Source organism: Pipra filicauda, unplaced genomic scaffold (genome assembly GCF_003945595.2).
Source record: "Pipra filicauda isolate LSUMZ 115617 unplaced genomic scaffold, ASM394559v2 scaffold3_size10097308_pilon, whole genome shotgun sequence".
NCBI classification, from domain to species: domain Eukaryota; kingdom Metazoa; phylum Chordata; class Aves; order Passeriformes; family Pipridae; genus Pipra; species Pipra filicauda.
Window position 1 is genome coordinate 8,899,369 of NW_024104532.1, and position 27,668 is coordinate 8,927,036.

Sequence of the window (27,668 nt, forward strand, 5' to 3'; positions counted from 1 at the left end):
GGGAACAAGTGGATCAGGCTCTCTGTAGTTGGCAGGATGGGTTGCTCACTGTTGCTCTCGATATTGAGCCCCTCAAGATTTGAATCAGACTTTGCATTTATTTTTTTTTAGTTGGTAATCAGCAGCTGTAGATGGACAGTTACGATTAAGCCATTGCATTGTGATTGCTGTATGTTTGGCTAATCTTTTAAGGAAAAGGGCAGACAAGCCCACGACTAGGGGCTGTCTGGAGAGAGCCCCCAGGAGTGAAGTCAGCAGGACTGAGCAGTAAGCAGGGGAAAGGAATTCTGGCAGTGGGAGATCAGGACCATCCACCCACCGACCACCCACTCAGAACAGACCTCAGCCTGAAACGCAGAGAACTGCACCTGTGGGCTAAGACATGACAGACGTAACTAGCAAATATGGGCTTGGATACTCGTGAAATGGAATTCGTAATCAAGGAATGCTGATGCCTCTGTTGAAGCGCGTAAATAGTGTAAAGATTTGCTGATCGTTGAGCCAGCCTTTGCTTTCCACAGACTAGAACAACACACAGAAACCCCTTGGCTTGGTGTGTGAATAGGCACTGCGAGCTCGCGTTCGGGACAACGCTCCGGCATTTAACAACGAAAAACAAGGCGGCCAAGGCCCTGCGAAAGCACCGACACGATCCCTTCAGGGACAACGCTGGGCTCCACCGGCACAAAACCCCCCACACAAACGGCCCTCCCGGGTCCCGCCCGCGCATGCGCGGGCCGGGGCGGTGCTGGGCGGGGCCAGCTCTCGCGAGACTTGGCTGAGGGGCGTGGCGTGGAGGCGATTTGAACGGCGGGAGCGGCGCCGGTGAACAGTGAGGGCGGTGAGGGGGGAGCGGGCAGGAGGGGGGTCTCGCTCTCTCCCTCTGGGGCTGCCTCGGTCGTGCTGCCGGTGCCCACCCCTGTCCCTTGGGGCGGGGAAGGTGGTTTGCTGCCCTGCGGCCCCCGGTGGAGCGCGGGGAGCTTGCCCTCGGTGTCCGTTTGGACATTACCGGGTGAGGGCGGGCGAGCGGGTGGTTGTGGGGGGGAATGGGTGCGGAACGAGAGAGCAGAGGTGACATGGCATTAATTACACAAAGTGCTCCCAGAGCCAGCTGCTGGCCTGCCCGGGGCTTTGTGGTGACTGAAAGATGAGGCTGTAGTGTGTTATTTCGGCGTTTTATAGCTATATACGTATGTGTAAATAGATATAGATACACATTTATAGCATGTGATATGGCATATAATATATACATATGTAGCACGTCCTATAGGATATAATATATCTATAGTATATAATATAGGCTATAATACATCTATGGTATATAATATGGGATGTAATATATCTGTGGTATATAATGTAGTGTATAATATGCTATGTTCTGTGTGCAGATAGTCTCTGTAGTACTCACTAGCCCAAGAAGGTGTTTTTTTGTGGAAGGTGATTAGCCCTGAAAATGTTCCAGACTGAGTGTGTGCGGTGTGGTAGGTGAAGGACGGACTTGTGTGAGTAACAATGGAATTGTCGGGGGAATAGCTGGGATGAGGGAGAGAAACCACCCTGCTAATTATGTCAGCGCTCAGAAAACTGGGCAGGTGCTCCTGGAAGGATCAGAGCACAGGCAGCTGTTCCACGTGGCCCTTGGGAACAGCAGATCAACCAGGACTGTTAGAGAGGGGGAGAAGAATGTCTGCCTGCCAGAAAACTGCCTTTTTATCTCCTACCTTATTGTTTTTATTAATGAGTGCTTGAATGGTTGAATAATCGAGGTGTGCAGCCCTCAGCCCAGAATCTGTCATAAAATGTGTTAATTAGCCAAAAGTGAGGAACTCTCTTGTAACTCTTAGAAATTGCTCTCCATTTATTCTGCCCTTATTTCGCCTCCTGCCTGCTCACCTTGCTACCTATTTAAATACTCTTAAAACGTTTTCAGGGCAATTTACTTAGCCTCTTGTACAATATTAAATTGTAGGCAATTATTTCCTATACAACAATACAGCTTTATGAACAAAACTACTTGGAATTAGATTAGCTGCATCTGGAATTGAAAATGGAACGTTGAGAATGTCTGTGCTCCAAAAGGCACACTTGCTTTTTTTCCCTAATAGTAAGCAAAGAACGTGTGAATAGGAAAGCTATTTCTCTTTTCTTCCATACTTCAACAATAAAATAAAACAAAATAAGATTTTTTTATATCTATATATTATGCAGTAATTTATTTATTAAGAGTTCAAAGGTCTTCTACGTGAAACTGGAGGGGAAATGCAAAAGAGACTGAAGAATTAGGATGGAGTGAGACAAAAATCCCTGAACAACCCTTAAAAATTCCATGTGTTCCAGAAGTAGGTGACCAGGGTGTAGCCTGTTTACTTGCCCCACAGGCCAATTGCAGAGCATCCCTCCTTTGGCAGCACTGCCTGATCTGGCTGGTTCTAAACCGTCTGCCAGCTGCCTGAGTGAGATTTGAATAAGATTTGCATTTATATGGGGTTTTAGGTTGTGATCTGCATGTTCATGAGGCAGCCCCAGGGTTAGGCATGTTCTGACCAGGGACTGCTCTGAAGGACTGTGCTGGGGTGGCAGTTCAGACTCAGCTGCACTAGACAACTGTTGCTTTTATTTTCTTTTAAAGGTGGAGTGCAAGAATAAAGTCAAGAAAGACTACAATGGACTTCTGAAGGTGAGTTAAACATGTTATTCATTTAATTTAGTAAGGTAAGAGCAGTCAAATAGCTGCATTGCCTCTATGCTGCTGTCTGATCAGAAGAAAAAGCTATTTTAAAAATTCTGTTTCTGTAAGTGAGCAAGGATTCATTAATTCTCTTTAATGGAAATAGATGTCAGGAGTGGTTGCCTATGCACTCTTATTGCTACATCCTGCCTTAAGCATTATAATTTTTAAATTGTACACGGTCTATCTGTCCTTGCAGGAGCATAATATTGTTGATTCTTAGTTACAGTTTTGCAACATTCCTGTCTTTCATGGGCATAAGTGTGCAAAACTAGGATTTCAGGCATTACAGTGGTTAGATGTGAAAAAGTGAAATTTCAGAGCATGGCTGGATAAAGTCTCTTGGTGTGTGTTAAACCTGGATAGCAACAAGAAGGGAGAAGAAAATGCAAAACCCAGAATTTAATAGCTTCTATCTCGTGCCTCAGACTATGCCTCCACTATTTTTTTCTTTTAGTGGGAACTGGGTAACTCCACAAGGAGTTTTCCATGTCGAATAAAAATTAGCAAAAAAAAAAAGCGAAGAATAATAAATGTGCCAATAAGAAATGGCAAAAAATAAATTGCTTATGGGAAAACCAAGAGTTAGATCTTCAATAAAGAATTTAATCCTCAATTTATGTAACAGTTATGAACCCTGGCTTTGAAAAATCAACTGCAGATTTTTTTGTGTGTGTTTGTCTATCATTGGTATCTCCTGCTTTCTGAACAAACTCTTGGCATATGTTGTTCAGAAGCCCAAGTTGCTTAGCATTTTCTCTCTTAATAGGATTTTTTGGCAGCATGCTGATTTAGTAGATTTGAGAGCAAGCAGTCACACAAACTTATGGTGTTAATTTGACTTGAATTTTATTTTTTTTATATATATTTGGTTCGTTGGATTTACTTTGACTCACTTTTTGCAAAATTCACCTTGTGTCTTTTATGCTCTGAAGTGACAAATGGATGAACTTTGTGAAACATGTGCCAGGGAGATGGTTATTAACAAACAGGTTGCCAGCAGCGAAATTTTAAAGTAATAAACAGTAATTAAAGACTCCATCAAGCACTTAAATAAATGCTGTGTTAAAATTCCAGACATTTTAACAGGGTTTCTATTTTTGCCTCTTCCCTTGAACTGCTTTCATCTGTGTCTATATCCCACCTAATGTTATTAGGAGTAAACTGGCCTGCTAATACAGCTGCCCACGTGAATCTTAAGTGTTATTTGTGTACACAAGTGATCCTATACTTGGTGGGGCTTGATTTGTCATACAAAGGAAATATTGCCAGCCATGTGCATAAGTGTTTTTATAAGATTATTCCCTGGCCCACTCTTGTCCTTGGCAAGAGAGCTGTGTACCAGATTAATTCTGGCTCTGGGGGGTGAGGAAACCAGGTATGCAGGAGTGCTTTTGCTGCATGCTGTTAGTTGAGATGTAATAAAGAGTAAGACATCAACCAAATTCATGAAGAAATAGCTATTATTTTACTGTTCATAGGTCTGTTTGTTTGTGAGCTGTCTTGTTTTTGGTTGCTTTTTTTTTTGTGTGTGTTAATGCATAAAGTATATTCTTGTATCCTGATGAAGAAAGGAAATCCAGTAACTTACTGGAACTTACTGCAAGGGATTTTTTAACAATTTTGTCTTTGCAGCGTTGAAGTGACAGAAGGAAGGAAAATGGAGGCAGACACCATTTTAAGTCTTAAACAGCAACTCAAGGAGGCAGAGAATGAGAGAAGAAAGGCAGCAGAATATGGTTTGCATTTGCTGGAGTCCCAAAGTGAAGTCCAAAATCAGCTGGATCAAACACGCCGTGAACTGACTGAGAAAACTGAGGTGATGACTGTTCAAAACTCAACTTTGTTTTATTTTAACTATTTTCTGCAGGCACAGGTGTTTGAAATGCCTTTTGGAGTCTCCATTAATTTTAATAAACCTCCAGGAACTTGTACAGAGGGCTTTTTTTTCCTCTGCTTTAAGACATTGAGCATAATTGTATCTAACTGGGACAGGGTTTCATAGCTAATTATGCATCAAGTGTTCTGTACCATGTAGGACTAATTGCCTTTAATGTAAAATGAATGCTAAATGCTACAGTGATTTTGTTTCAGAGCATGTGTTTTGCCTCTGTTCAGCAATTCATTCGTGTGTGCTCTCCCTATAAGCTTTACATCATTTAAAGCTGTGAGAAGAATGTGAGCAGCAAGACTGTAAAATTGATTTCTTCTGTAGTGAAGCTTTCACATTTTTCACATACCCAGGGGTCCTGAACTTATTAGGACATTTCTTTGCAGCTCAGAAAAAAATAGTACAGTGCTGAAATACAGAAGTATTACTTAGTTGACCAGTTTTCTTCTTACTAATTGTTCAAGAAAATCACAATCAGGAAAAATCTCTTCCACTTTTCATAAAGACTTTAATTTTCAAGTTTGTTTTTGGCCAGCCCATGTTTCCTATAGAACATTTGTCTTCATTTAGCCTCTTTCTGGGTGTGCATCCATCCCTTCTCTTGGGGTAGAGATAAAATGTGTGTAGTTTTTGGTTTCTCTGTGTTTTTTCATAGCAGCTGGATGGTTGTAGCTATTCTGAAAGAGCAGGATTGCTTATTTTGGTTAGTTTACCATTGGAAAGCTTTGTGTGAGAGGCAGCTGAAGGCACAAGTGATAAGGAAGGCAGGGCAGGATCATCCTTTCCTGCTGACAACCCTGTGCTGTCAGGCTGCACCCACAGGTTGTAATCCTGTGTCAGAAGCTGGAGCCAAGAGCTTGTGTGAACCAGATCAATTAGCAACTCAGATTCCAAGGGCAGAGGGAAGGAGTTGGGTGCTTTCACTCAGTAGAATAACATCTGTGTGGGAACTGTGGTTATCCAACAGATTCTTTGGAGTCTCTGGCTCTCCTCTTTGGAGTCTGAGAGCCAAAGCAGTTCCTGTGCACACAAATTCTTTCAGAACTTTTGTTCAGAAACATCTCTGTTCTCTTCTGTACAAGTGTGCAGACATAATCTGCTTGAATTTTATCATTCTGGGGTGTGGCCAGAAGTGCACTCCTTTATCTTTGAGTTAAAGCTCTTCTCCTGTTGTATTTGAGAGCTAAGCCTGTCCTTGATAAGCTGTGTCTGGGCCACAGAGGTCAGTCTGATACGTGACAGCTTTTAGTTTTGCTCTGTTCCTTTTTTTAATTCTGGTTTGTGTTTTAAGAGTTAATTTATTTTGAAAAGAAAGAAAATATCCTGCATCTTTAGACTGGTTTGGCTTTGTTATTACCATTTCTGCTTTCAACACTCTCCTCTTTTTATTTTTTTCCTTCTCCTTAATTGCTGGCTGAACGGAAGAGTAAAATGAAGCTGCCTTTTATAATTAACAAACATGCAATCAGGCAGAGAGGGGAGCTGTTTAAAAAATCATTCTTCAGTCTGGAAGGGTTGATGGGATTTATTCCAAAACAGCAGACAATTTAACTGTCTTTTAAAACCATTGCACTCAGCTGTTCTTCAGTGGGGGAAACACTTGATGGGCTGTAACAACTTATAACATAAATTGGGTTCCATGGTGGTAGGAAAATGCCTGTAAACTCTTGCTAAATTTCTTTGTGACACCTGCAGAAAAGATGCCCACACATTTCATGTTGTGTGCAAAGAAATAAACAGTTCTATGAAGAAGAGAATATTGCACAATAATAAATCATAATTTTAGAGCAGTTGTTCTTTTTTTTTTAAAAAATGTGTAGAACTCCAACAAAAGATTGAATGAGCTACAAATATCTTGGTTTTGAGTCTGTACTTTTCCATAAATGCTTAGGGATCAATGTACTATTATGTTTAGATTTATTAATGTGCTATTTCCTTCAGAAATTTGAACAAGAGAAATACACCCTTCAGAGAGAAATTGAACTCAAGAATCGGATGTTGGAAAGCTTGCATTTTGAGTGTGATTCCCTCAAGCAGCAGCAGAACATGCAACTGGAAACACAGAAGGAACAGCTGGCCAGAGCCTTTGGGCAAGAAATCAATGACCTTAAAAACAAGGTTTGACAACTAATATGTAGCTAAAAGGTTGTTAGTAGCCTTTTAGATACTCTAAATTTAACTTATAATTGCATTCTTAACTAGTAAAATAAATAATAAGTAGTTACAACGTGTAGGAGTTTGGTTGATTTTTAACAAAGATCTGCACTGTTACTTGTTAATTAGAGGACATTTCACAGTTATCTTTAAGGGTTTATTCTTAAGTTGTGTTTCTAAGACATTTTCTGGAATTGGAATAGTCAGAAGTATTGTGCTTTTCAAGAATTTATTATAAAATGATACTGCTTGCTTGTCAACTGTTTTTAAGTTGGAGAATCTGAAAGCAGAACTGGATGAAACCCGACTCTCAGAGAAACAGCTGAGACACAAAGTGGAGCATCAGAAGGAGATAATTGCTGCCAAATCAGAAGAACTGCACATGATGTCTGAGCGTGTCCACGAGACCATGTCCTCAGAAATGCTCAACCTTCAGATCGAGCTCACTGAACTGGAAAGTGTGAAGGTGTGTGAGTAGCACTGAACCATTAGGAATGTAGGCTAATTGAAGATCAAATTTTGCACTTAGTTCATTATAAGATGTTTTGTGTGGATTGATTTATATTCAGACAACGTGCACAGCAAAAAAATAACAGCTAACTTTAATACCTTCTCTGATTCAATATAATGTTTTGTATTAAAAGTAATTACTACTGACAAATGTCTGGCTCACTTGGGCTTGCTTTTCTTCCAACTGTTTTAAATACTATTTATTTCATACTTTTTTGTTTAGGCCAATGTTGAAGAGAAGCTGAATGAGCTTCAGTACAGCAAAGAACAGCTAGAACTCATGAACAGTAACTTACAGAACCAGCTGGAGCGCCTGCACGCAGAAAAGGAAGAGAGGGAGAAAGAAGTTGTTTCTTACTGTAATGCATTAGAGGTATTCTCTTAGTTTTATAGGACTTTGGCAGATAAGCCCCAAATAGCACAAGTTGTGGTGCCAGCTTTTTGGTGAAATTAGAGTTTTGAGGAGTTCTGAGGAGGGAGAGGAAAGAGAAGGGTGTTGGCTGATGGTGTTTGGTGTTGCCTGTTGGTAGATGCTCTGTCTTGGGGTTGTTTTGGGGCAGGCTGTGTAAGGAGAGCTGCCCAGCACTGTTCTGCCTCTTAGTGACCTTCCCCCAACTCACTGCCACAATTCTTGTTTTGATTTCAAGTTTCTGGGAAAACTTGTGTTGGAGGGTAGAGGCTTTGTGACTGACTAACACAGCAAGGCCTGTGGTCTCCATACCACTAATCCAGTCAACAAACAGCAAACCCTCAAAGGTTTTTAGTTGTGTTCCTGTCATGAAGAACAGTGGAATACTAAAATAAAATAATTTCATTTTAGTGAAATGAAATTATCTTGTCTTAGTGACTAGAACTGTATGTACATTAAAGTACTGCAGTACAATACAATCTGTGCTAAAGCATAGGAAATTAGAGTTAAAACCATCTGATTAAATTCATGTATGCAGAGCATCAGATGCCTGAATGATTAATATCCTCTCTGCTTTAATCTAGAAAGCTCGTGAAGCCAATCAGGAGCTTCAGGTTCAGCTGGATCGTGCAGTGCAACAATCTTTGGACCCTACAAGTAAAGGCAATTCTCTCTTTGCTGAGGTACAGTTATACCATAGATACCTGAGAAGAAAATACTTATGTTTTCTTTGTTATACTGTATTGAAAATATTAGAGTGTTTGTACCTGATCTGGCCAGCACATATCTCTGTTCCTCAGATATGACTTCAGTGTTGATCTGACATATGGAAAATCATTTTTATGCTCTCCAAAGTTAAGGAGTTACTAAAATGAATGAACTCACTTAAAGTTACCTGGCTGTCAAGTCAAAAGTTGTGAGTGAGGGCTCATGACTGTTCTGTGTGCAGATCTTGACTCTAAGTAGTTTTGTTCAGCTGGTAAAGCCTTCTTTAATGTACAAGACAAGTATGTGAAATACTAAAAGATGCTGATAAAAACTGTCTTACAAACATGCTGAAAATGTCAGGATGTTTGAGCATTTGGGAGGGTTCTTGAATTGGTTTTGCAGTAAGAGTTGAGCTGCTCTTAAATGCATAGGGAGGTATTTTGGTGCACAGTTCATTTTCTTTTAAACTGTTCTGATGCCAGTGAACAAAACTATTCTGCAGCAACACTGAAGCATATGAAATGGTACTTTATTTTGATATCAAAAGAACAAAAGACAAATCTGTTGCACTTCAGCAGCTATAGCACTTCTATTACAGGGGGATTATCAACAGCCTGTATTTTCAAGTACTGTTGCTGCAAAAGCAGTATTTGCAGACTGAAGACTCATTGCTAGGCAACATGTCCATGTAAAACTCCTCAACCAAGTGAGAACAAGTGTTATAACTTCCCAGTAATAACTGTTCACAATATTCTGTAGGTGGAGGACCGTAGGGCAGAAATGGAACGGCAGCTGATCAGTGTGAAAGTAAAATATCAGTCCCTCCAAAAACAGCATGCATTCACTAGAGAACAGTTGCAGAGAATGAAGGTATGACCATTACTGTAATGCTCCAGGTGTCCTTGGGCACTGCTCCAGTGCACAGCCTGGGGGATTTGTTACCTTTAAAATATGGTACAGTGGTCTGGGGGGAGGGAAATGGGAATAAAAACAAGTGAGACGTTGTTGTGCTGTTTGACTTCTACTGTTCATCAGCATTTTTGTTTTGCTTCTACTGCTCCTGCTTTATCCTAGACCTCCACGTTGCACTGAAGGCACCTCGTTTGCTTACTTTGGCAGTAGTTGTTTAATGGATAAAAGTAAAACTCAACTCCTGTCAGTCAAACTACCATTCAGTTTGTCTTGGTAATTGTTTTTTCTTGTCTAGTCCTTGTACTACATGAATCATGTATTTGTGCATTGACTGTCATTGTCAGGAATGAATGTCAAGAGAAGGACAGGCTTTTACTCCCATCACACTGTGGGTTTTGGTTTCTGGTTCTTTTGCCCTCAGGGTTGCTTTCTTTTTTTTGCCCTTTTTTTTTCTCTGCTTTTCCCTATTTTTGGTGCAAGAATAAGTCATAACTTTTGCCATACCTATTTAATTTAGACTACACTGTTATAGGATGGGAGCCTGTTGGTTAATGTTGAGAACTAATTGGCAGAAGCTGACTTAAAAGATACTGGCAGAGTTGCCAGCTGTTTTCATGTTGGAATTCTGATTTTTTTCCAATACTGAAGTGGATCCTTTCATTTTGATCAAGTACTTGATCATGAAGTTTGAGGAGAGTGCTTACAAATTGAGATTGATGATCATAAGTTGCACTGAAAGTACAGGTTTGTGTTCCCCAGCTGTTGTGGAGGAGGTTGAAAATAGTTGAAACAGCATTCTTAAAGGAGAAGGCAAAAACCTACAGATACAGCAAAGATTTGAGTGAGCAAAGTCATTGGGTAGGATCAGTTTGTTCAGAAATTTTCTCCTTGTAATATGAGGGTAGGTCAGTCCTACTGGTTCAATGTATAAGAAACATGCCTAATACTGAAGACTTCCACCAAAAATGGAGGCAAACTGGTATCCCTGTTCTACTGCTTAATGCTTTTATTTGGAATTTCGATTTGTACTCATAACATTTCTTCTGATATCAGCACTGGAAATAAGTAGTTTGTTAGGACAGCTGTTCTGCTTAAGCTGCCATCCTAGATCCCTGTTAGCCTCCTCTCTGCACTGTGCTGCTGTGTGTTAAAGCTCAGTCTGTGCTTATCTCCCCACTCACAGCTGATTCCTGCAATGGAGGTAACTTGCTGCAGCTTTAGTTGTCAGAATGTCTCTGTGTGGTACTTGCTGGTGACTCCTGAAGATCTGAGTCCTGAACAGAAAGTCCACAGCACTCCTGTGAAAGTTCTACCACAGCCCAGAGTACCCCTTCCAGTTTCTTAATGTCCCTGTTCTTTGTTTTTATGTAGATCAACTGCAACTTGTAATTCTGATAGCAAGAGGCCTTTTGAGTCAAAGGGGGAAGATGAGGTGTCTGTGACTGGGAACTGTAAGATAATTTTAGTCAACCAGTGTTGGGGAGGGGTAAAATTTTGCCTCCCTTATGTTCTGTAGAAGCTGTGAGATAACTTAATCTTTCTGGAGCTCCAGTTTGTGTACAGAACATCAAAACCCTGTAGCTGATACAGGAGATTGCATAGGGTAAATGCTCTCCTCTCACTTTCTCCCTCAATCTGTAGTCTTAATTTTTTCCCTTGATCCTCTCCCTGTGATTTCTCCCAGTGTCCCACAGTGTTACCTTATCCATACTGACTATATTGATAAAAATGCCTCAGTGTTCACCAACACCCTGTGAAGTCTTTTAATGTCTTGTTTTTCATATTGTTTCCCCTGTTGTTTAAATGTCTGATGTATCCCTTGTAACTCAATGTGTTAAGACCCTTGTAAACATGACATTAATATATTAACACCCTCAGAAAACTTTGCTCTAAGTGCAAAATTGTGATAAACTTCTCCTTTGTAATGACAGAGGATGTTCTTTTGCTTGAAAAGATGTGTTCCACTGGAGGAGCAGAAAAAGCTGAAATTCTTGGGTTAATATTGCAGAAGGCAAACATGGTGGTGTTATACCTCAGAATCAGAAGTGGGGGGAAAAAGGGATTGAAATTTGTGGGTTTTCCCGAGTGAGAAGTTTTCAAGATTCATTTTAGCTCTGATAAATAAGCCTGGGCTGTAGTTGGGTTCTAGCTGACTGGGTGTTTATGGTTTGAATGTGGAATGTTGTGTGTCCTTGACAGTGCATTTACAGGTTCTTTAGTCAGTACAGAGGAGGGTGTGACACTCAGGACTGAGCTGTTCAGGGAGTTTTCAGCTCTCCTGAGGACTTTCAGTGTCAGTCTATGGTGATAATTGCTAAGATTGTTATGAAGGCTGAGTTTAAGCATCCAGTGCACTTCTATATTCAGGATTAGAATTACAAGGTTTGAGTACCTGAACAGTTCTGGGCAAGAGGCTGAGACTTTCAGTCACTAATCCCAGTACTTGTTGTAAAGATTTATTTTGTTCCCTTTTTTTTCCAGCTGCAAATGGCTACACTGCTGCAGATGAAAGGCTCTCAGGCAGAATTTGATCAGCTGGAACGTTTACAGGCCATGTTAGAGCAAAAGAATGGGGAAATAGAAGATCTGCTGATGAAAGTGAGGCAGCTGGAAAAATTTAAGGTATGTGGTTTGTAACTAAGTAGAAAATCCTAAATGGAAGCTAAAACATGAGAACAAGAATTACGAAAACTGGTTTGAAAAGGGATCTCAAAGCTACTCATACCTTTATTTGACCCCAGTTGTGTTTTACAGTTGGGGAATATATACTCCTCAAGTTCAGAGAAGCAGAAAATTCAAGACCTGGGTTGAAGAAACAATTTTTTTGTGGGTTCCTATGTATAGCACCTTCATATCTTAGTTACTTGTAGCATTCAAATCCTATTACTTGGTCAAAGTTCACTGAGCTGTGACATCTGACTTTTCTCTTGGAAGGTGTAACCATTTCACACTTTTACTGTTTGTACTTAGGCTTTGGTATTTTTTAGTGTCTCAGCTCTATTGAATTTCCTGGATATTTATTTTTTAATGTGTCTTAACTTTACAGTTGAACCCTGCTCTTCTCTAACCAAGCTGAATTATTTAATCATCCTTGTAAAGCAATTTTTTTCAGTCCTCTTAGACAACTTGGTACTATCTTGCCAGTATTGACAGGTGAGAAGTACTTGAGGACCCTGGGTCACTAGTGTAATGTTACTGATGTTTATGTGTTTACAGAGAGCAGCCTCTTTTAATTCTTGCACTTCTGGACTCGTTTGGCCCTTTCTTATCACAGCTTTGGAGTGTAAACTGGGGTGTATTAGCTTGTGCAGTAGGATTATGCTTTCCAGGATAGCCTCCTCTCTTCTGTATTTAACCCAAGTGGTGTAAAGCCAAGCTTAACCCATTTTAGCAAGCAATTGAGGAAGCCTGATTGTTTTACCAGTTTTCTCATTTACGAGCTTTATTTCTGTCTCTAGGCCATAAATAAGTGGTGTCAGGAAACCAAATACTTGATTCCAATAACCAACCCAAAGTATCTGCAGTCAGTGACTGACTGGGAGGTCTGTAGGACACACTCTTTAGTCTGGTTGCTGCTGCTTCAGAAAAAAACCACACAACAAAAACCCCAGTGTCACATGTTGCTGCATTTATGGCATCTTTATTATTAACTAACTCCCTCATCTGAAATATGTAATTGATTTTGAGATTAACTGTTGATTAGCATGGCTTGTATTCCTTTGGGGTCCAGCTACTGAAGCCTAGAAATAAATGGTGGAAAAAAACCCCATGTGTGTTAACTAAATATCCTGTATTTTCAAGTATAAAGCAAGTTCTGCTATTTGAAAGTGCTATTTGAAAGCCTTCTGCAGTTGAGATAACTTGCTTTTTTATTTTTTTTCAGTGAATGGGAGAGAACTGTCAGTTTTAGTGCTATTTGACATTTGTAACAAATGGGGAGGTACTCAGAGCAACTGAGTTATCTTCTGTGTTTAAATCCCTGTATGATGAGGCTTCCATAGAAATGCATGGAAAATGTCACTTAAGGACCAAGCTAGTGTGCTTCTGAAAGGTCACTGCTTGACAACCTGACATTTCTTTATTTATCAGACTTTATATGAGAATATGGAAGAATCCAAACCTGGGAGTAGCAAAAAAGGAGGCGACTCTGAGGATGAGTACTATGCAGATTTACTGAAAATTAAACTTGACAACTCCAAGTAAGTACTTACAGTCTGAGCCGTAGAAGTTGGTTGTAGCTGGGTTATCTTGTAGGTACTTGCTTTTATTCTCCCTTTTTTGTTACTGTTTGTATGCACTGACTGTAAATACAGACATACTCCTTGCTGTATTTTCTAATTCATTATAGGAAGGAGAGTTTTCTGTTTGGAGTTCAATTTACTGTTTTAAAAGAGAGCAGCAGAACTGTTGTATCTTGTTGCTTTCTTCCACGCTCCTAGATACAGGACAATTGAGAACTTTAATAAATTAAAACTTAATCTGTATGAGATTCTTAGTCTATAGGCCGTATATATTTATTTCCCTTATCAAAGGAAACAGATAATAACACTTAAAATGCTTTATTGGACTATCTAGTTGTGTTCTTTGACTAGTGAATTCCATATTGATTAATTAGCAAGTTCATAGTGTTTGGCCTCTGACTGTTTTTAAGCCCTCAGATCCAAGTGTATAAATACAAATTTGCCATGAAGTTGCTGTGTACTGAGTTGACTTTACACCTGCTGCCTTACTTAAAAAAAAAAAAAAAACAAAGCAAACCAAGTCTGACTTTATAATTTTCCTCCCACCCCAGCAAGGAAACTGAAACATTGAAAAATGAACTCTCCTTGCAAAAAATGAAAGCTCTGTATGAGAGCCAAAGGGTCCTGGAATTTGAAAGGAAGCTCTTTACCAGTGAGAGGCAGTTGCAGACATGTCAGAGTGAGAATATGAGCTTGAGAGTTATGCTGGACGAGCTGAAAATGAAATATGAACCTGAAGGTAAATACAACTTTTCCACTTGGGGGGGGGGAAAGTAAATAGCTGATCTTCTGCACCTTCACAAATGGGATGACATCAAACAGGAAGACATTGCTTTAGTTCCAGATGTAAACTTTAAATGGCTGCCTTTTTGATAATAACCAGGTCCAAAACCTGCTGAACTGAAAGAGGAAAAGCCCTGCTTTGCTCAAGGACCTCCCTTCAATGTGTCCTAACAGTGACTTCAGAAGACTAAAGAGTGCAGATGAGTGTTCAGGGGCTTTATGGAGCAGAGCTGGACAACCACAGTCAAGTGGGTGGGAACAGATGCTCAGGAGGTGCTTTTCATAACAGTAGCAGCATCTTTGTGTTGATGAGAAGCCTCAGTTTTCTGAATGCAGCTGGCAGGAGCTTTGTGATAAACTGCAAAGCATTTAGAGGAGAAACTGTTCAGTAGCTCAAGTTAATATGGTTTAAATTTTGACAGCAGAGGCCCTCCTGAAAAACAGCTGATAGCTGAGTATGTGCAAAATAAGGGAGCTGGAGACTGTGGAGGAAGATGATTCTATTTAAGCTGAAAAAGGGCAGGTTTAGATCAGATGTTAGGAAGAAATTCTTCCCTGGGAGGGTGGGGAGGCCCTGGCACAGGTTGCCCAGAGAAGCTGTGGCTGCCCCATCCCTGGAAGTGTCTAAGGCCAGGTTGGATGGGGCTTGGAGCAACCTGGGCTAGTGGAAGGTGTCCCTGCCCATGGCAGGGGGTGGAACCAGATGAGCTTTAAGGTCCCTCCCAGACCAAACCACTTTGGGATTCTATGCATGGAGTGAGTTGGTTTTGTACTTTTCCATACCCAAAGGATTTGACTTTGAAATCCTGGTTGTGAAAGCTTACCTCAGCAACCTGTAGTTCAGAGCATCTAATTAAAGGTCTTGGTGAAAAGGTAGAGTGGATGATGTCTCTTTTTTTTCAAGCTGGCTTCTGTTGGGCTTATTAGACTATATGAAGGGACATTCTTTAAGGGATCTAAGTTGTCTATTAAAAATTATTGCATGATCTTTAGTCATGTGAAATGTTTTTTTTTAGTTCTATTATGAACATGTTGGTGGACAGATTAACTCCAGCTTTGCTTCTGTACAAAAAGTATATTCCTTTTTCTCCTTAGAATTACCTAGAGGCTCTAAAGTTAAAAAGAAGAGGGAGAGGATTCCAGTGGACACTACTTGTGAATACTTGGACAGCAAAAGTACTCCAGTAAGAGAAGGTGCTCTCACTCAATTGCCAAGTAAGGAAGGAAAAAAGATAACTGCCAAGTACTTGGAGCAGAGTGGTGCTTCTCCACTAAGACAGGCTTTCCCAGCATCCCCGTTCCACACAGCTCTGCAAGCCAAGAGGAACACAGTGGAGCCTGAAAGGGAGAAGAAGAGAGTGAAATTTCTAGAAGACAACCACGAGGCCTTTTCTTCCAACAGCAGAAGTGGAAATAATTCCTTGACTTCAGCTGCCCTCAGGTCAGTGTCAGCTTCTGTCTCTGCTCAAGGCAATCAGCACAGACCTGCATCTCTTTTCTTTCGCTGCATGAACTTTGCTATCCAGTTCTTTATCTATTTCCTCAGTGTTGCATGCCGGGTCATTCCTCAGCTCCAGCTGCCTACATTGAACCTCTCAATACCTTTTAGGAGGACTAAAGTGGTGACTAATAAAAAAGACTCTTGAAACTGTAACTAAAATAACCTTGCCATTACTTGAAGACAGGTAGCTTGACAGCTCGCTTGGTTTGCTCCAACCTCAGAGACTTCTTGTTTTCTTGGTCTCTTCCAAACTGCCACACACCTGTTACACCTCAAGGTAACAAAGGCAATAGGTATCATGCTTCAGTTTGATACCTAATTTCAGCCCTCATCAACTTGCAGATTTAGCTAAAAGCCTAAAAATTATTTAAAGTCGTTCTTAACCTGAGTGCTGTTAACAAAACTGGCATCGTACAAGATCACAGAGAATTAATCAGCTGTTTGTGTTGTCAGACAAATGACTTGCATAGTCTGGATGCATGATAGCTGGAAAGACAACTGCCAAATTAACATCACATTTTTGCCCTGAACTGAGAATTTAAGTTACTTTTTGCTAGATGGTAAAGTAACTGAGAACAGTCATTATCTCCAACTTTTTTATCTTGGTTAAAAGAACGCTGATTTCTATTTTCTACTTTTCCAGTGAATGCTTTTTGTATTCTGTTCATAATCTTTGTAAACACGTTTGTTTGGGGGGAGAAAAAAGTCTGGGCTTGCCTAGATGCTTTGAGCTTACAAGTTGCTGATGTCTGCTAGAAGAAGTAACTTAGTGAGTCTAAAATGACAGCAGCTCTGAAGATGGAGGAAGGCCTAACCCATGGAAACCTGCACAGTGTAGCCAGAGCTAATGGCATTCAGAAGTAATTGGCTTGATCCTTTGACTCTTAGATCAATTAGTCAAGGTTGCATGGGTGTGATTAACAGACTTAAAGTAGCCAAAGGTTGCAATCTTCTGAAACAGCCTGGAAAAAATATGGCAGGAGCAGCTGTTTGAGCAGCTGTGTCAAAATGTGCAGGGACTGTCAGTGAGGAGGGAAGATCAGGGAGGTCAGATGTGGGTGGTGAAAGTGGAGAGGAAAGATGGGATAACTGAGTGATAGTGGTGTGTTTTGACACGTGCAGGAACAGGTAGCATGGAACCTGGTAGGAAACATTTCACTGATTTCCTCATATTCCTTTTGGAAAGGAAGGTACAGTGTCTGCCAACAGGAAGTTGTTGCAAACAGTTTATGTGAAGTGAAGGGCTGAACTTACGAGAGAGGGGGTGATTATTTGAATAATCATGGAGAGGGTTTGAGTGGAAATTATTTATGAAGTTGATGTTTGAAAGCAGAGTGCATAGAAAAAATGGAAGAGGAAGATGAAGCCATAGCTCAGAGGGAGGTTTCTAATCTTGCACCTCTTGCTGTTGGTTCAAATAAGGAACAAGACATAAATCAATAACTTTTAAAAAATAAAAACCACCAACACAATTAAAAAACTGCCACAAAACTCCATATTAGCTGTTTTCAATGATGGTATGAGCCTGGTAAGGGCAAATCCAGACAGGAAGTTCTGTTTGTTTCTGATGGTGTTAATGAACTACTAAATCCCCAAGTCATGATACTCTTAATATGACATTGAGGGTTTACTTAACCCTGATCTGCTATGATTTATTATGAAATAGGAAGTCATGATCAAGTCTCAGTATTTGAGAAGTTGGATTTCTAAAGACTAAAGGAGTCTCTGGACTGTTCTGAAATGGATATGGCCAAACCCTAGGCACAAAATCTATTGGCAACTTGAGTGTGGACCTGAAAATGGAGACTTTGGGGGAAAAATAATGGTGGATGGTAATAATAATACTAAATAATTGTCAGCATTTGAACTTGTGTTAAATAAAATATGATGTTCCAGCTGAAAAGGCTGTCGTGGCCTCTGGGGGTTGGTTTTGTGACTGGAATAGTTTCTGTGCAGTAATTAGTTTAGCTCTGTCATTATTGGTGCATGAAATGTGGCACTGAAAAGAACCACTGTAACTGGGAAAGGGCTGCAGACCTCATTTCTGGAAAGTGGGGTTTGGGAAGCTTTGTCACCTGGGCTCAGGAGGTGGTGAAGTGGTCAGGAGTGATCTGTGTGTACTTGTGTGGGTGACAAACTCCCTCCTTTGAAGACACTTTCTTGCTAAGGTCATTTAGCAAGGTACAGGTACATCACTTCAGCCTGTCAGCACATGGATCTGCACAACATGTCCGTGTCCTTACAGAATCTAAAGTACACATTGGAGTAACTTATTAGGTGATGGGGCTGATTTGGTTGTGGTATGAGTGTGTTGAGACTAAAGATTTAAATATTAAAGTGACTATTATTAATTATCAGTTGCTGCTGAAATTCAGGCACTGCAAAGGCTGTGCAGTGCTATCTTTTGTTGGACCACCTGGTCAATAAAAAGATACATTTCTGTATCGAAATGCTTTTCTTCCCTTCTGAAACTGAAACAGCAAATTCCAGCCCTTGCTGCACAACTTAGTTTGCATTTAGATTTGAAGTTGTTTGCTTTAGTTTGATCTAAAGAAGAGCTTGTGTGCCTGAGAGCCTATTTGCTCCCTTAAATTATTTAGTTGGATTACATACACCAAATCTACTTCACATGCCTGCAGCCATTTGGCCCAGCAGGAGATCTGGATACTAATAATCTCTTTGGGGTTTTAGGCAAGCACAGCTTCACCTGATGAGACAGTTCATCTGCCTTAAATGGGTAGAGCTCCAGTTATAACTCAGTTTTGGAGTCTGCCCAGTCACAGCTTGATAGAATCATGTCATAGCTTGGTCTTTTTAAAGGTGGAGGTGTTTAAGTGGTGCCTGTTGTTCCTGATCCATCCGTTTCCCTGTGCTGACACTTGGTGATCCATTGTGGTGCTCTAAGGGATGGGCTGAGAGCTGTGGTGGGTCCCACACTCCCACCCAGCTGCTTTCACTCCCTCTCTTCCACAGTTCAAAGGAGAACATTAGATGGAAAAAGCTTGTGGGGAGAGATAAAGATGACAGGGATCCACTGATCCTAGGCAAACCAGACTAGGGGAAGGTTAACTGGCCAATTAAAAGCAGTGGGACAATGAGAGAGAAAGAAAACTGCCTCCCCCCTGTGACCCAGCCCTTCCTCCCAGACTCAGCTTCATTCTTGGCTTCCATCTCCTCCTCACAAGAGGCACAGAGTGAATTTGGTTGCCAGAGTTACATCATACACTGACAGAATTGCCTAATGCTGTAAAAGGGCAGTATTTTGTATAAATCCTGTGGTGCTGCTTTGGAACGTAACCTAAGTGAATTTGGTTTTATTTGGTCTTTTGGTTTGTTTGAGTCCTCTCTGTACTTTTTTAGGCAATCCTGGGTGGCAATTTTGGCTGTTAGAGTAGTGGTTTTGGTGCCCTTGGGCAGAGGTTGTTTTAAAGCAGAAGAGTGGAGGGACAAAGGAAGGGAATCTGCCACAGGACCAGATGGACAGAACTGCCCATCCCTAATTCCTGCTCTCTGGGAGGCAAAGACTGCCCTGCAGGTGAAGTGCAAACCACAGAATCATTACTGGGAATTACACAGGGAAGAAAAAAGTGTGTTCTGTCTTGCTTCTACTTTTGACTAATTTAAAATGTGAGGCAGCCTGGGGGAAGGTGACCACAAACAGAAGGTTGTCAGCCATGAGAATGACCTGGTGGAGCAAACACTGACCCAGGGCAGGGGCACAGCAAAGCCTGTTTCTTGTTAGTGTGAGACAGTGCTTATAGGGATTAATACTACTTGCAATGCATAATAGTTTGATTTTAGTTTGAATCTGTAGCTAAATTTCCCCAAACTGTTTTGTTACAGCTCCTTTCACAGTCCTCATGTTGAGCTGCAGGTCTGTATTGCAAATAAATCCCTAACAACTGGGTAGCAGCTCTTTTTGTTTGGGAAGCCATCATTGAAATCAGCTATCAGGGGCTGTGGTTGCTCTTGAGACCACTAGAAATCCACAAGGTCACTAGAGAATTGCTTTAAGGTATGTGGTGATGAGGGAGCATAGGTTTGTGTTGGTATATAAAGCCATGTTTAATTTGGAACTTCATTTTTCGTGATTATTTTCACAACAAAAATTATGTGGAACAGTCTGTGGGTGATTTGGTTGGATAAAATACTGTTATTTATCAATTGTTCTATTGGCATGTTTGCATGTTCATTAAGTTAAAAATGAGATTTAGACATCTGAACACAATGTTTCGATTTCAGAATTACTTGTCTCTTTGCCAGCATTGAGGCAGTTGTGCCCCCATTTACATTCACAGCAACATTAAAACATGTCAGTGGGCAAATGATGCAATTTAGAGCCTGAAAATAAATTTTCCTGCAGCAACCTAAGATATTCAGGCATTAAAATAAAAGCAATAGTAGTACAGAACTAGGTGGAAACTAATAGAGTGCTCTAAGGGTAGTCTTTTTGGTGGTGTAGAAGAAGGAAACTTGACTTCAGCATATTTGTATTAAGTTGTTGGGACTTGGAGGGGATTTGATCTCCTTTGTGCATGGCACAGTCACTGGTGTTTTTGAAGGCTGATCCCAAACAGAAAACACACTCAGGAACCTTTTTTACCCAACATTTCAGCAGATGAGGTGTGTGGGGGAGGCTTTAAGTGATGAAATGTGATTAGGACTGATATAAAAATGCTCTGTTTCAGTCTCATTTTCTCTTTAAACCCTGCTTGCTCTGTCTTTGCCTATGGATGGTCTTCCATGCCAGTTGGCTTCTTGACTCTGCCTAAAACTCTCACTTTTGTCCTGTTTCATATAAACTAAATGTGTATTTAGAATGGTTGCTTTGCCTGTAGGTTAACAGCTGAATCCAGATCTGAATCTACAGAAGAAGATAAGAAAGAAAATAAAATCACGGCGGAGAAGAAAACAAAAAAGACAAAATATACAACCTTGTATGTACCTTCCAAGAAAACCCCTGAAACACAGTGTGCTCAGCAATAAAACTTACACTTCTGGAAGGTACCTGGACAATTTGGAGTCCTGCTTCAGCAGGAAATACTGAGTAAGCTTGTCACACCTCAGTGTACAGGTTCCTGACTTAGGTATTGATCTGCCTTGTGTTCTGAAGAGTATGAGGGGGTTAATGAGAGCTGCACTTTGATAACTTCCCAGAGGGCACTGGTGGAGTTCCCTTCACTGGGACCTCAAGTGTTGCCTTGTCTTGACTCTTGGTGAAGTCCCTAAATGTGCTGTTGTGGAGGAGAAGCACTTGCTGCCCTGGTTTTATTGTATGGCAGGACAGGGGCAACCCTGAGCAAGACAGACTGGACAGTGTTGTTGATGGAGAACTTGGCTAAGTCAGGTTTTCCTGAATTTCTTCCACTTCCTGGATTCAGAATTCTTAATGTTTTTTCCTCCTAATGATGTACCTTTTCAACTTTCAGGCTGACCTGATGGCAAAGGTGAACTGAATGTTTTTATGTGTTTTGTTGGTCAGTATTCACTTGAAACTCTGACTTCTTGTATTTGTACTAATAATTAAAATAAAGGTTTATTTCTCTTTCTTTATAAAATGTAGTCTGTATTGCATTTGAGAAGAAACATGTATCTACTTTTTGAATGAAAGGCAACGTCTTTTGTAGAAATTGTTTAAAAAAATCAATAAATGCTAAGAAAGTATAATGCAGGTGCTGTGTGTTGTCATGCTTTTAGGACACAATTTTGTAACATTCTGAAGGTCCTGCAAAATAATTCTGAGGAGAGCTTTTAAGCTTGTTTCATTGATTTTTTTTTTTTTTTGAGCATTTATATGGAAATTTGAGTAATTCTTTGAGTCATACTGCAGTTTAAGCTCCCTCTGGTGAATGGATTAGCCACTGTTTAGGTAAAAGGTTCTTAGTTAAGATGAAAGTTCTGTAGGACTTCTTTTAAATCCATCAGGGAAAAACAATTCACTGGGGAACAATCTTGCCAACCCACTGGCTTGGTCACAGTTGTGCCAGGTCAGAAGTGATGCCCTGGGGTTGTGTGAGCTGTGACTGTGCACAGGGGTGGCTTTAGCTCATCACTCACCTCACCCAAAACAACTGTAAGACTGAGTCACAGCCAAGTGACTAAAGAGGTGGGAAAGTCACTTAAATGACCACTTATGGCTTCTCCCTTTCCAGTGTGGAACTAACTCATCATCAGACCATTTCTACACAGGGAGGTTTAGGCACAGCCTGGTGGCTGCTGCTGATCAAAATAATCAGAAATCCATGTGTCATACAAGTTAATTGTATCACCATTAACCTAAGGAATTTGCTATGCATCCAAATTCTTCAGTTGGTTATTGAGTCTTGATAAGACAATATCTTCTTGTTATCTCTTAAGATATTCCATGACATTACTGGAAACAAATGTATATTCATGAAATAGTTCTTACTCTTCTTGATTTGACTGCACATGTGAACTTAAATGCTGCTGTGTTGAAGAAATCCTGTTTTTCCTGCTACAAAACGTTAGAGGAAAACTTTTTTTTTTTAATGCAAATGGTGAAAGTTACCTTTGTTTATTGTTGCTGTGACACAAATAGCATAAAACAACTGCAGTACATGATTGTTCTACTTAAAGGAAAACCTCAGGTAAGCTGACATTAGATGATGTGCTTTAAATGGGAGTACTGAGCTGTAGATTGTCTAGTAAGACAGTTAATTATATGTTAAGTTATGTTAATTGTATGTTGAGTTATAGTTAATTATATTTTGAGCTACTTGGCAATATGGCATTACTAATTTTTTTTTCTAAATGGAAATACCTTGTTAATTAATGCTACAAACAAAATCCCAATCAGTGACATCCCAGTTCTCTCTTACCCTCAGGAACTGCTTCACCTCCAGTGCTGGAGTTTCCTTGGAGTGTATAAGTTTTTCATCTTATGCAATATTTGTGTGCATCTCTTGCACAACTACAGCAGGTGGGAGAACGTGTCTGGCATTCAGGCTTTGGTTTGGCCATGATATACTTAAGGTATTGTGCCTGAGAGTCCTTTGTGCATTGTCTCTTTTGGTTCTGTTGTGTCACAGCAGTTGCTTTTTTTGCAGCTGCTCACAGATCTTGGCTTGGAACAGAATTCAGAGGCAGTTAAATGCAACTTCTGTGTTCTGCTCAAGTTCTCCTGTATGATGGAAATTAGCACAGCTAAAATTGGCTAATTATAAAGTCAGCATCTTAAAAGATCTTGTTTTCTGGAACCAAGAGCAATGTTAAAGGAAGCAAGAATTGTCTCCCTTCCTCTGCCTGCCCCCCAGCCCCCAAAAGGGAAGTTCTACCTGTGAACTCCCTGGACAGAGAGTTTCATCTTTTGGGGAAGCCAGGAATTTTCTGCTTTCCTTAAAAGACTTCCTGTCTGAAAAAAAAGACTTAAGGAAAAAATGATGAGGTATGTGAAGGTGATGAATCTGTCCACTGTTTTCTGTGGAATATTAATGTGGAATGGTAACTACATAAATAAACCAACTTGGAACAAAAGCCCCCACTGACAGAGAGTGTAACAATTATCCACCTTAATTCTCTAGACTAATGTTGGGATTTGTCCTCTGGGGTAAGAACAGGATTTTAGGGTTACTGTGCATGCTTTGCTCTGGGTGCACTTTCCTCTTGCAGCTAGAAAAGGATTTTGTTCCTCAGTCCATTTCTTAGGAGCTACAGCTTGGATTTTTCCGCCGCAGTCAGACGGGGTTGTCTGAGCCCGTGGAGATGAAGCAGCAGCAGGTTCTGGTTGAGGAGTTGCAAAAGCATCATGGTGAAAGTTTCAGGGGAGGAAGTCAGAGCAGATGTGTGCAATGCTGAGCTGGGCCTGGGGAAGGGATGGCACGTGGGAAGCAGCGATGCCTGAGGGAGTTTGGGTCCTCAAATTGACCTTTGTGGGGAGCTGGGAGGGTGTGAGGGGGGATGTGAGCTCTGCACAGAGCCCAGTCCTTGGGCATGTGCTGAGCTCTGCACAGTCACAGCCAGGCAGCAGCAAAGTGTTACCAACTGGATCCCAGCTTGAAGGTGAAATTCCTGTATTTTAGATAATTTATTTTCAAAAGATAGTGGTATCAACTAGGTTTGGTAGATCTACATGAGGAAGCATGTTTGCAAGTAAGTGGTAGAAAGGATTTCCTCAGCACTGTTGTATTACAGGTAAACACCATAAGGAAGAGAGGTGTAGAACAAGAAAATAATAACACATCATCCTTTAGGCCAAATAGGAAATGGGAAGAGAGGATTTGCTGCAGCAGGGATTGGGAGGAGTAAGGATGATAGTTCTCACTGGTTAGGAAGCTATTGCTCAAACCCCATAATGTAAACTAAAAGATGAAATGGTTCAGCCTCGACATATTTTTTTAACAGAATAACAATATAAAATGGATGTTCCACGGAGGGGAAAGATTTAGAACCCATAGATGGAGCTTGTTGTCTGTAAATGGAGATAATTGGTGTTGCTCAGAATTTAACCCACTTTAGTTAATGTAACATGAATTTCAATGTTATTTTAGGGGAGAGGAACAAGCTAAACCCTTTTGCTAAGCTAGTATGTAGACATGGTGAAGATTAGGGCAATTCAAGCAAATCTGGTGAAGTTTAAAGTGATTTTCCTCCAGAAATATGTATCAGAATTCCTTGTGCAATGAGATAGAGCGGCAGTCTGTGCTCCACATGATTGCTAGTTAAAACCAAGAAATAGAATGTCATGTGTTATCCAAAATATCCCGAGCAATGTAGCGTGGCAGTGTTAAACAGTTTGGATAAACAGTGATTGCGAAGTTGCAATGTAATATCCAGAGGACAGGATTGTCACATGAATTTGTTGTACTAAGCAGGAGATCAAACAAACAGTAAATCTTTGCAAGCATTTTATTTGGTTTTTTTTTAAGTCCAAACTGTAAGTAAGGAAGATGAGTGAAGGTGACATACTTGCCTTCAATTAAGTATATTGTCCTTAATCCACATTACAAACAACTTGGATTGTTTGTAATGTCCTTATGCCAGTTAGCTCATGCAGCAGCTGTAAGTATACCATAAATTGCTTTTTGCACTTTTGTCTGGACAATAAGTCTTTAGGAAAGTGCTGCTTTGTTTAGAGACTAAAGAGAAAGTCTTCAACATTTTTTCCTGCAAACATAAAATGACAGAAATAACAAACAATGGGTGCGGTTTGAAATGTGGCTTTGTCTTTGCGCTGTTTCTCTCAGGAGAGGCAGACTTGCAAAAAAAGACAAATCCTTGTTCCAGGGCAGGTTAGAAGAGAGCAGGTTTTAAGATGTTTGACCTGTGAAGTCAAACCTTTCGAGTGTGGTGTTGGTGAGGCGTTGGGAGCTGAAGGGAGCCGTGGTCAGAGGTGTCACTGCAGCCGGGCTCGCACACGTCCCCAGTTTGGGGCTGGTGCCGCCGAGCACTGCAGTGGGTTTGCTCCTTTGCTGATGTGTTACCACCAGCATCGAGCAACAGTAACACCCAGTTTGGGATTCCCCTCCCCCATGACACGGGGGACGATGTCTTGAGTTGAGAAAAGAGGAAGGAAGCTCCGAACAGCAGCAAATCTCGCAGCTGCCTCCGCCCGCTCCTCGGTGCCGGCGCTGGGAACGCGGCTCCTTCCAGGCCTGGCTTGGCCACCCACCCTCAAGGCTGCAGCCCATCAACCTTGGATTCCTTGCTGGTGGGCATCCTTTGGAGCCTCAGGGATTCATGTGTGATGGCAAGATGGCACAAGACGGAGAAGACTGGCGTGGGTACGTAACTGAGCTGCCATTTGGGTTGTGTCTCTCTGCCTCCTGAGCAGGATGTGGGCAGGTGTTTTCCCTGCTACGATGAATTAACACTTTCCACCTCACCTTGGTGGCTTCGTTGAAATGATCCATTTTGTACAAAGCTTTAATCCTTCAACCAGAATGGCAAAAAGTACACGAGTGTCAACTTTCTCAAGTAATGCAGCTCTTCCCACCTCGGTGTTTTAGAGACAGACTAAGTCGTGTGTTGTTTAATGCCCAGTAGCCAGAAATTATGGAGAACAAATGTAGGGGAAGGGGAATCCTGCAGTTGCTTCTGCAAGATTGTCACTTGTGGTTACTGTTACAGAAAAAAATCTGTATTTCAGCTGGTAAGTGGTATTTTTTGGAAGAAAAGTCATGTTCTTAATCTGAAGGATGTTAACTTGTATAAAGGGCTGAATTGCTGTTTAAAAAAAGCCTTAAAATCAGAAATCAAAGCTAAAGCATTTGAAAGATGCATACTAGTACTCTGTTATTAACCTTCTAAATTCTTCTAATTGAGATTTTTTTATTTGAAGTAGGCCATGGTGTTTTGTGATGTTCCTTAAAAACAAAAAAATCCACCCAAATGGCTTCATGAAATAAAGTAATTTGTCAAAGCATTAATAAGAGGAAAAGAATGTTTTCTTGTTAAACTTCCATGTGCTGCAGTAGCAGAATTGTGAAATGGAAACAGCCTCTTGTGGTGGCAGTTTATATTACAAAATAGAGGGTGTGTAAATATTTTCTGTTTCAGTTTTATAAATAGTAGAAAATATTTAATTTTTGCACTTGTAGTAGTCTCTGTGGTATTTGGAAAGTGCAGAAAAGGTCACTGGGAAGAACTGACACTGGATCCTGGTGGTTTTTCTTTTGCCCTGTTCTTGCTCTCCTGCTGCTCTCACCCATGAGCACACAGTGATTTCAATGGCAAAGAGAATCTGAAAGCCTCTGTCCTACTGTGTGGTAACAGTGGGAACTTGTTCCCTCTCTGCTCACCCTGAGTAAGTCCATTTCCTGAGTTAACCAAGGCTTTTGTGTAACATTAGATTATAAGACACTTTATACTTGTATGTAAAAAATCCCAGTTGCAGCAGTGCTGTGGTTTAGTCTGTCACAAAGCAGAATGGGCAAAATGGGAACAATAATCAAATGGACTTCCCAGCAAAATTAAAACACTAGTTATTAAAGTATTCATACATGTAACTTTCTAGTAGGTTGTCATCAGTAGGAACATTCTGCCTCTGCTTTTGTACAATTGCTTGAAGTTGATAGATGAGTACAAATTCAATAATCTGTACCTTATACTCAAGAGTTCCTTTTCTTAGCCAAGCTGTTGGTTTGCAGTTTGTTTTATTTTCCTTTCTCTTGGAAATTAAATGCATTCTTTCATTATATAAGTTGGTGAGAAAAGTGGGAGAATCTTTCACCCAGAATAATTAAAATAACCAACCAAACAAACCCAAACAAGAATCTGCCACCACTGGTTGTTCTGTCCTATATCATAAATCAAGTAAACTTATGCACTTAGAAATTGGCAGAAAAATAGTCTAATTGCTAAACTTTACTAACTTTATTCCATGAGTTTCATTTGGCTAATGATGCCTCAAATATGAGGTACTAACAACTATAATCACAAATGAAAAGGTTTTTAAATTTATAGTCTGTTGTAGTCGTGTCTCCTGTGTCTCAGGAAAATAAGAAATATGGGCAAACAGAGTTAACTGAGTCATAAAGTCTGTGAAAGCTTTTGGAATAATACACACTGGAAGCTTTTTGACCATATGGGGTTATCCTGTCTTAGGTGGTTTTGGAAATCTTTGGTTTTGAGCATCTGGTCACAATTCTCACGTTGAATTTTCAAGCCCTTTGTTGGAAGTGAGCCCGATGCCCTCAGGTTCTGCTGATGGGCAGAGTTTCAGTTTGAAAGTGTTGGGCCCAATGTGCTTTGGATGAGCAGTGTTGTGCTGCAGGTGATTTTTGGAAAACCACACCATCCCATGGCCATGGTAGAACCCAGCCTGTGTGCCCACTTTTGTGTTTTACTTGATTAATTGGGGTGGTCCAGGTGGC

General features: G+C 40.7%; 2 protein-coding genes across 6 annotated transcripts in view; both read left to right on the top strand.

Annotated features, from left to right (window-relative positions):
• The first annotated feature begins 852 nt into the window (after window positions 1–852).
• On the top strand, window positions 853–21,504 carry SPDL1 (spindle apparatus coiled-coil protein 1). Of its 5 annotated transcripts, none has more exons than XM_027722181.2 (12): window positions 853–1,012; window positions 2,630–2,677; window positions 4,364–4,547; window positions 6,561–6,737; window positions 7,045–7,239; window positions 7,507–7,656; window positions 8,277–8,375; window positions 9,160–9,270; window positions 11,794–11,934; window positions 13,402–13,511; window positions 14,105–14,292; window positions 15,432–15,990. In XM_027722181.2, the coding sequence occupies exons 3-12, from the start codon at window positions 4,389–4,391 to the stop codon at window positions 15,980–15,982; spliced, it is 1,881 nt and encodes a 626-aa protein (XP_027577982.1). In that variant the 5' UTR covers window positions 853–1,012; window positions 2,630–2,677; window positions 4,364–4,388; the 3' UTR covers window positions 15,983–15,990. The 5 variants fall into 5 exon arrangements, with proteins under 5 accessions (XP_027577982.1, XP_039241193.1, XP_027577970.1 ...); XM_039385259.1 differs by lacking the exon at window positions 853–1,012 and adding an exon at window positions 1,036–1,190; XM_027722169.2 differs by lacking the exon at window positions 853–1,012 and adding an exon at window positions 1,324–1,502.
• A 3,998-nt stretch (window positions 21,505–25,502) lies between these two features.
• Window positions 25,503–27,668, top strand: part of DOCK2 (dedicator of cytokinesis 2) — a 164,451-nt gene continuing 162,285 nt past the window's right edge. The window contains exon 1 of the mRNA XM_039385240.1: window positions 25,503–25,577. Coding sequence (XP_039241174.1) covers window positions 25,541–25,577 — 37 coding nt within the window. The 5' untranslated portion in view covers window positions 25,503–25,540. The remainder of the gene's footprint in view (window positions 25,578–27,668) is intronic.

Coding starts and splice junctions, on each gene's coding strand:
- SPDL1 (XM_027722181.2), top strand. CDS start 4,389: ATGGAGGCAGACACCATTTTAAGTCTTAAACAGCAACTCAAGGAGGCA. Junction 8,376..9,159: donor GCAATTCTCTCTTTGCTGAG/GTACAGTTATAC, acceptor AATATTCTGTAG/GTGGAGGACCGTAGGGCAGA. Junction 13,512..14,104: donor ATTAAACTTGACAACTCCAA/GTAAGTACTTAC, acceptor CTCCCACCCCAG/CAAGGAAACTGAAACATTGA.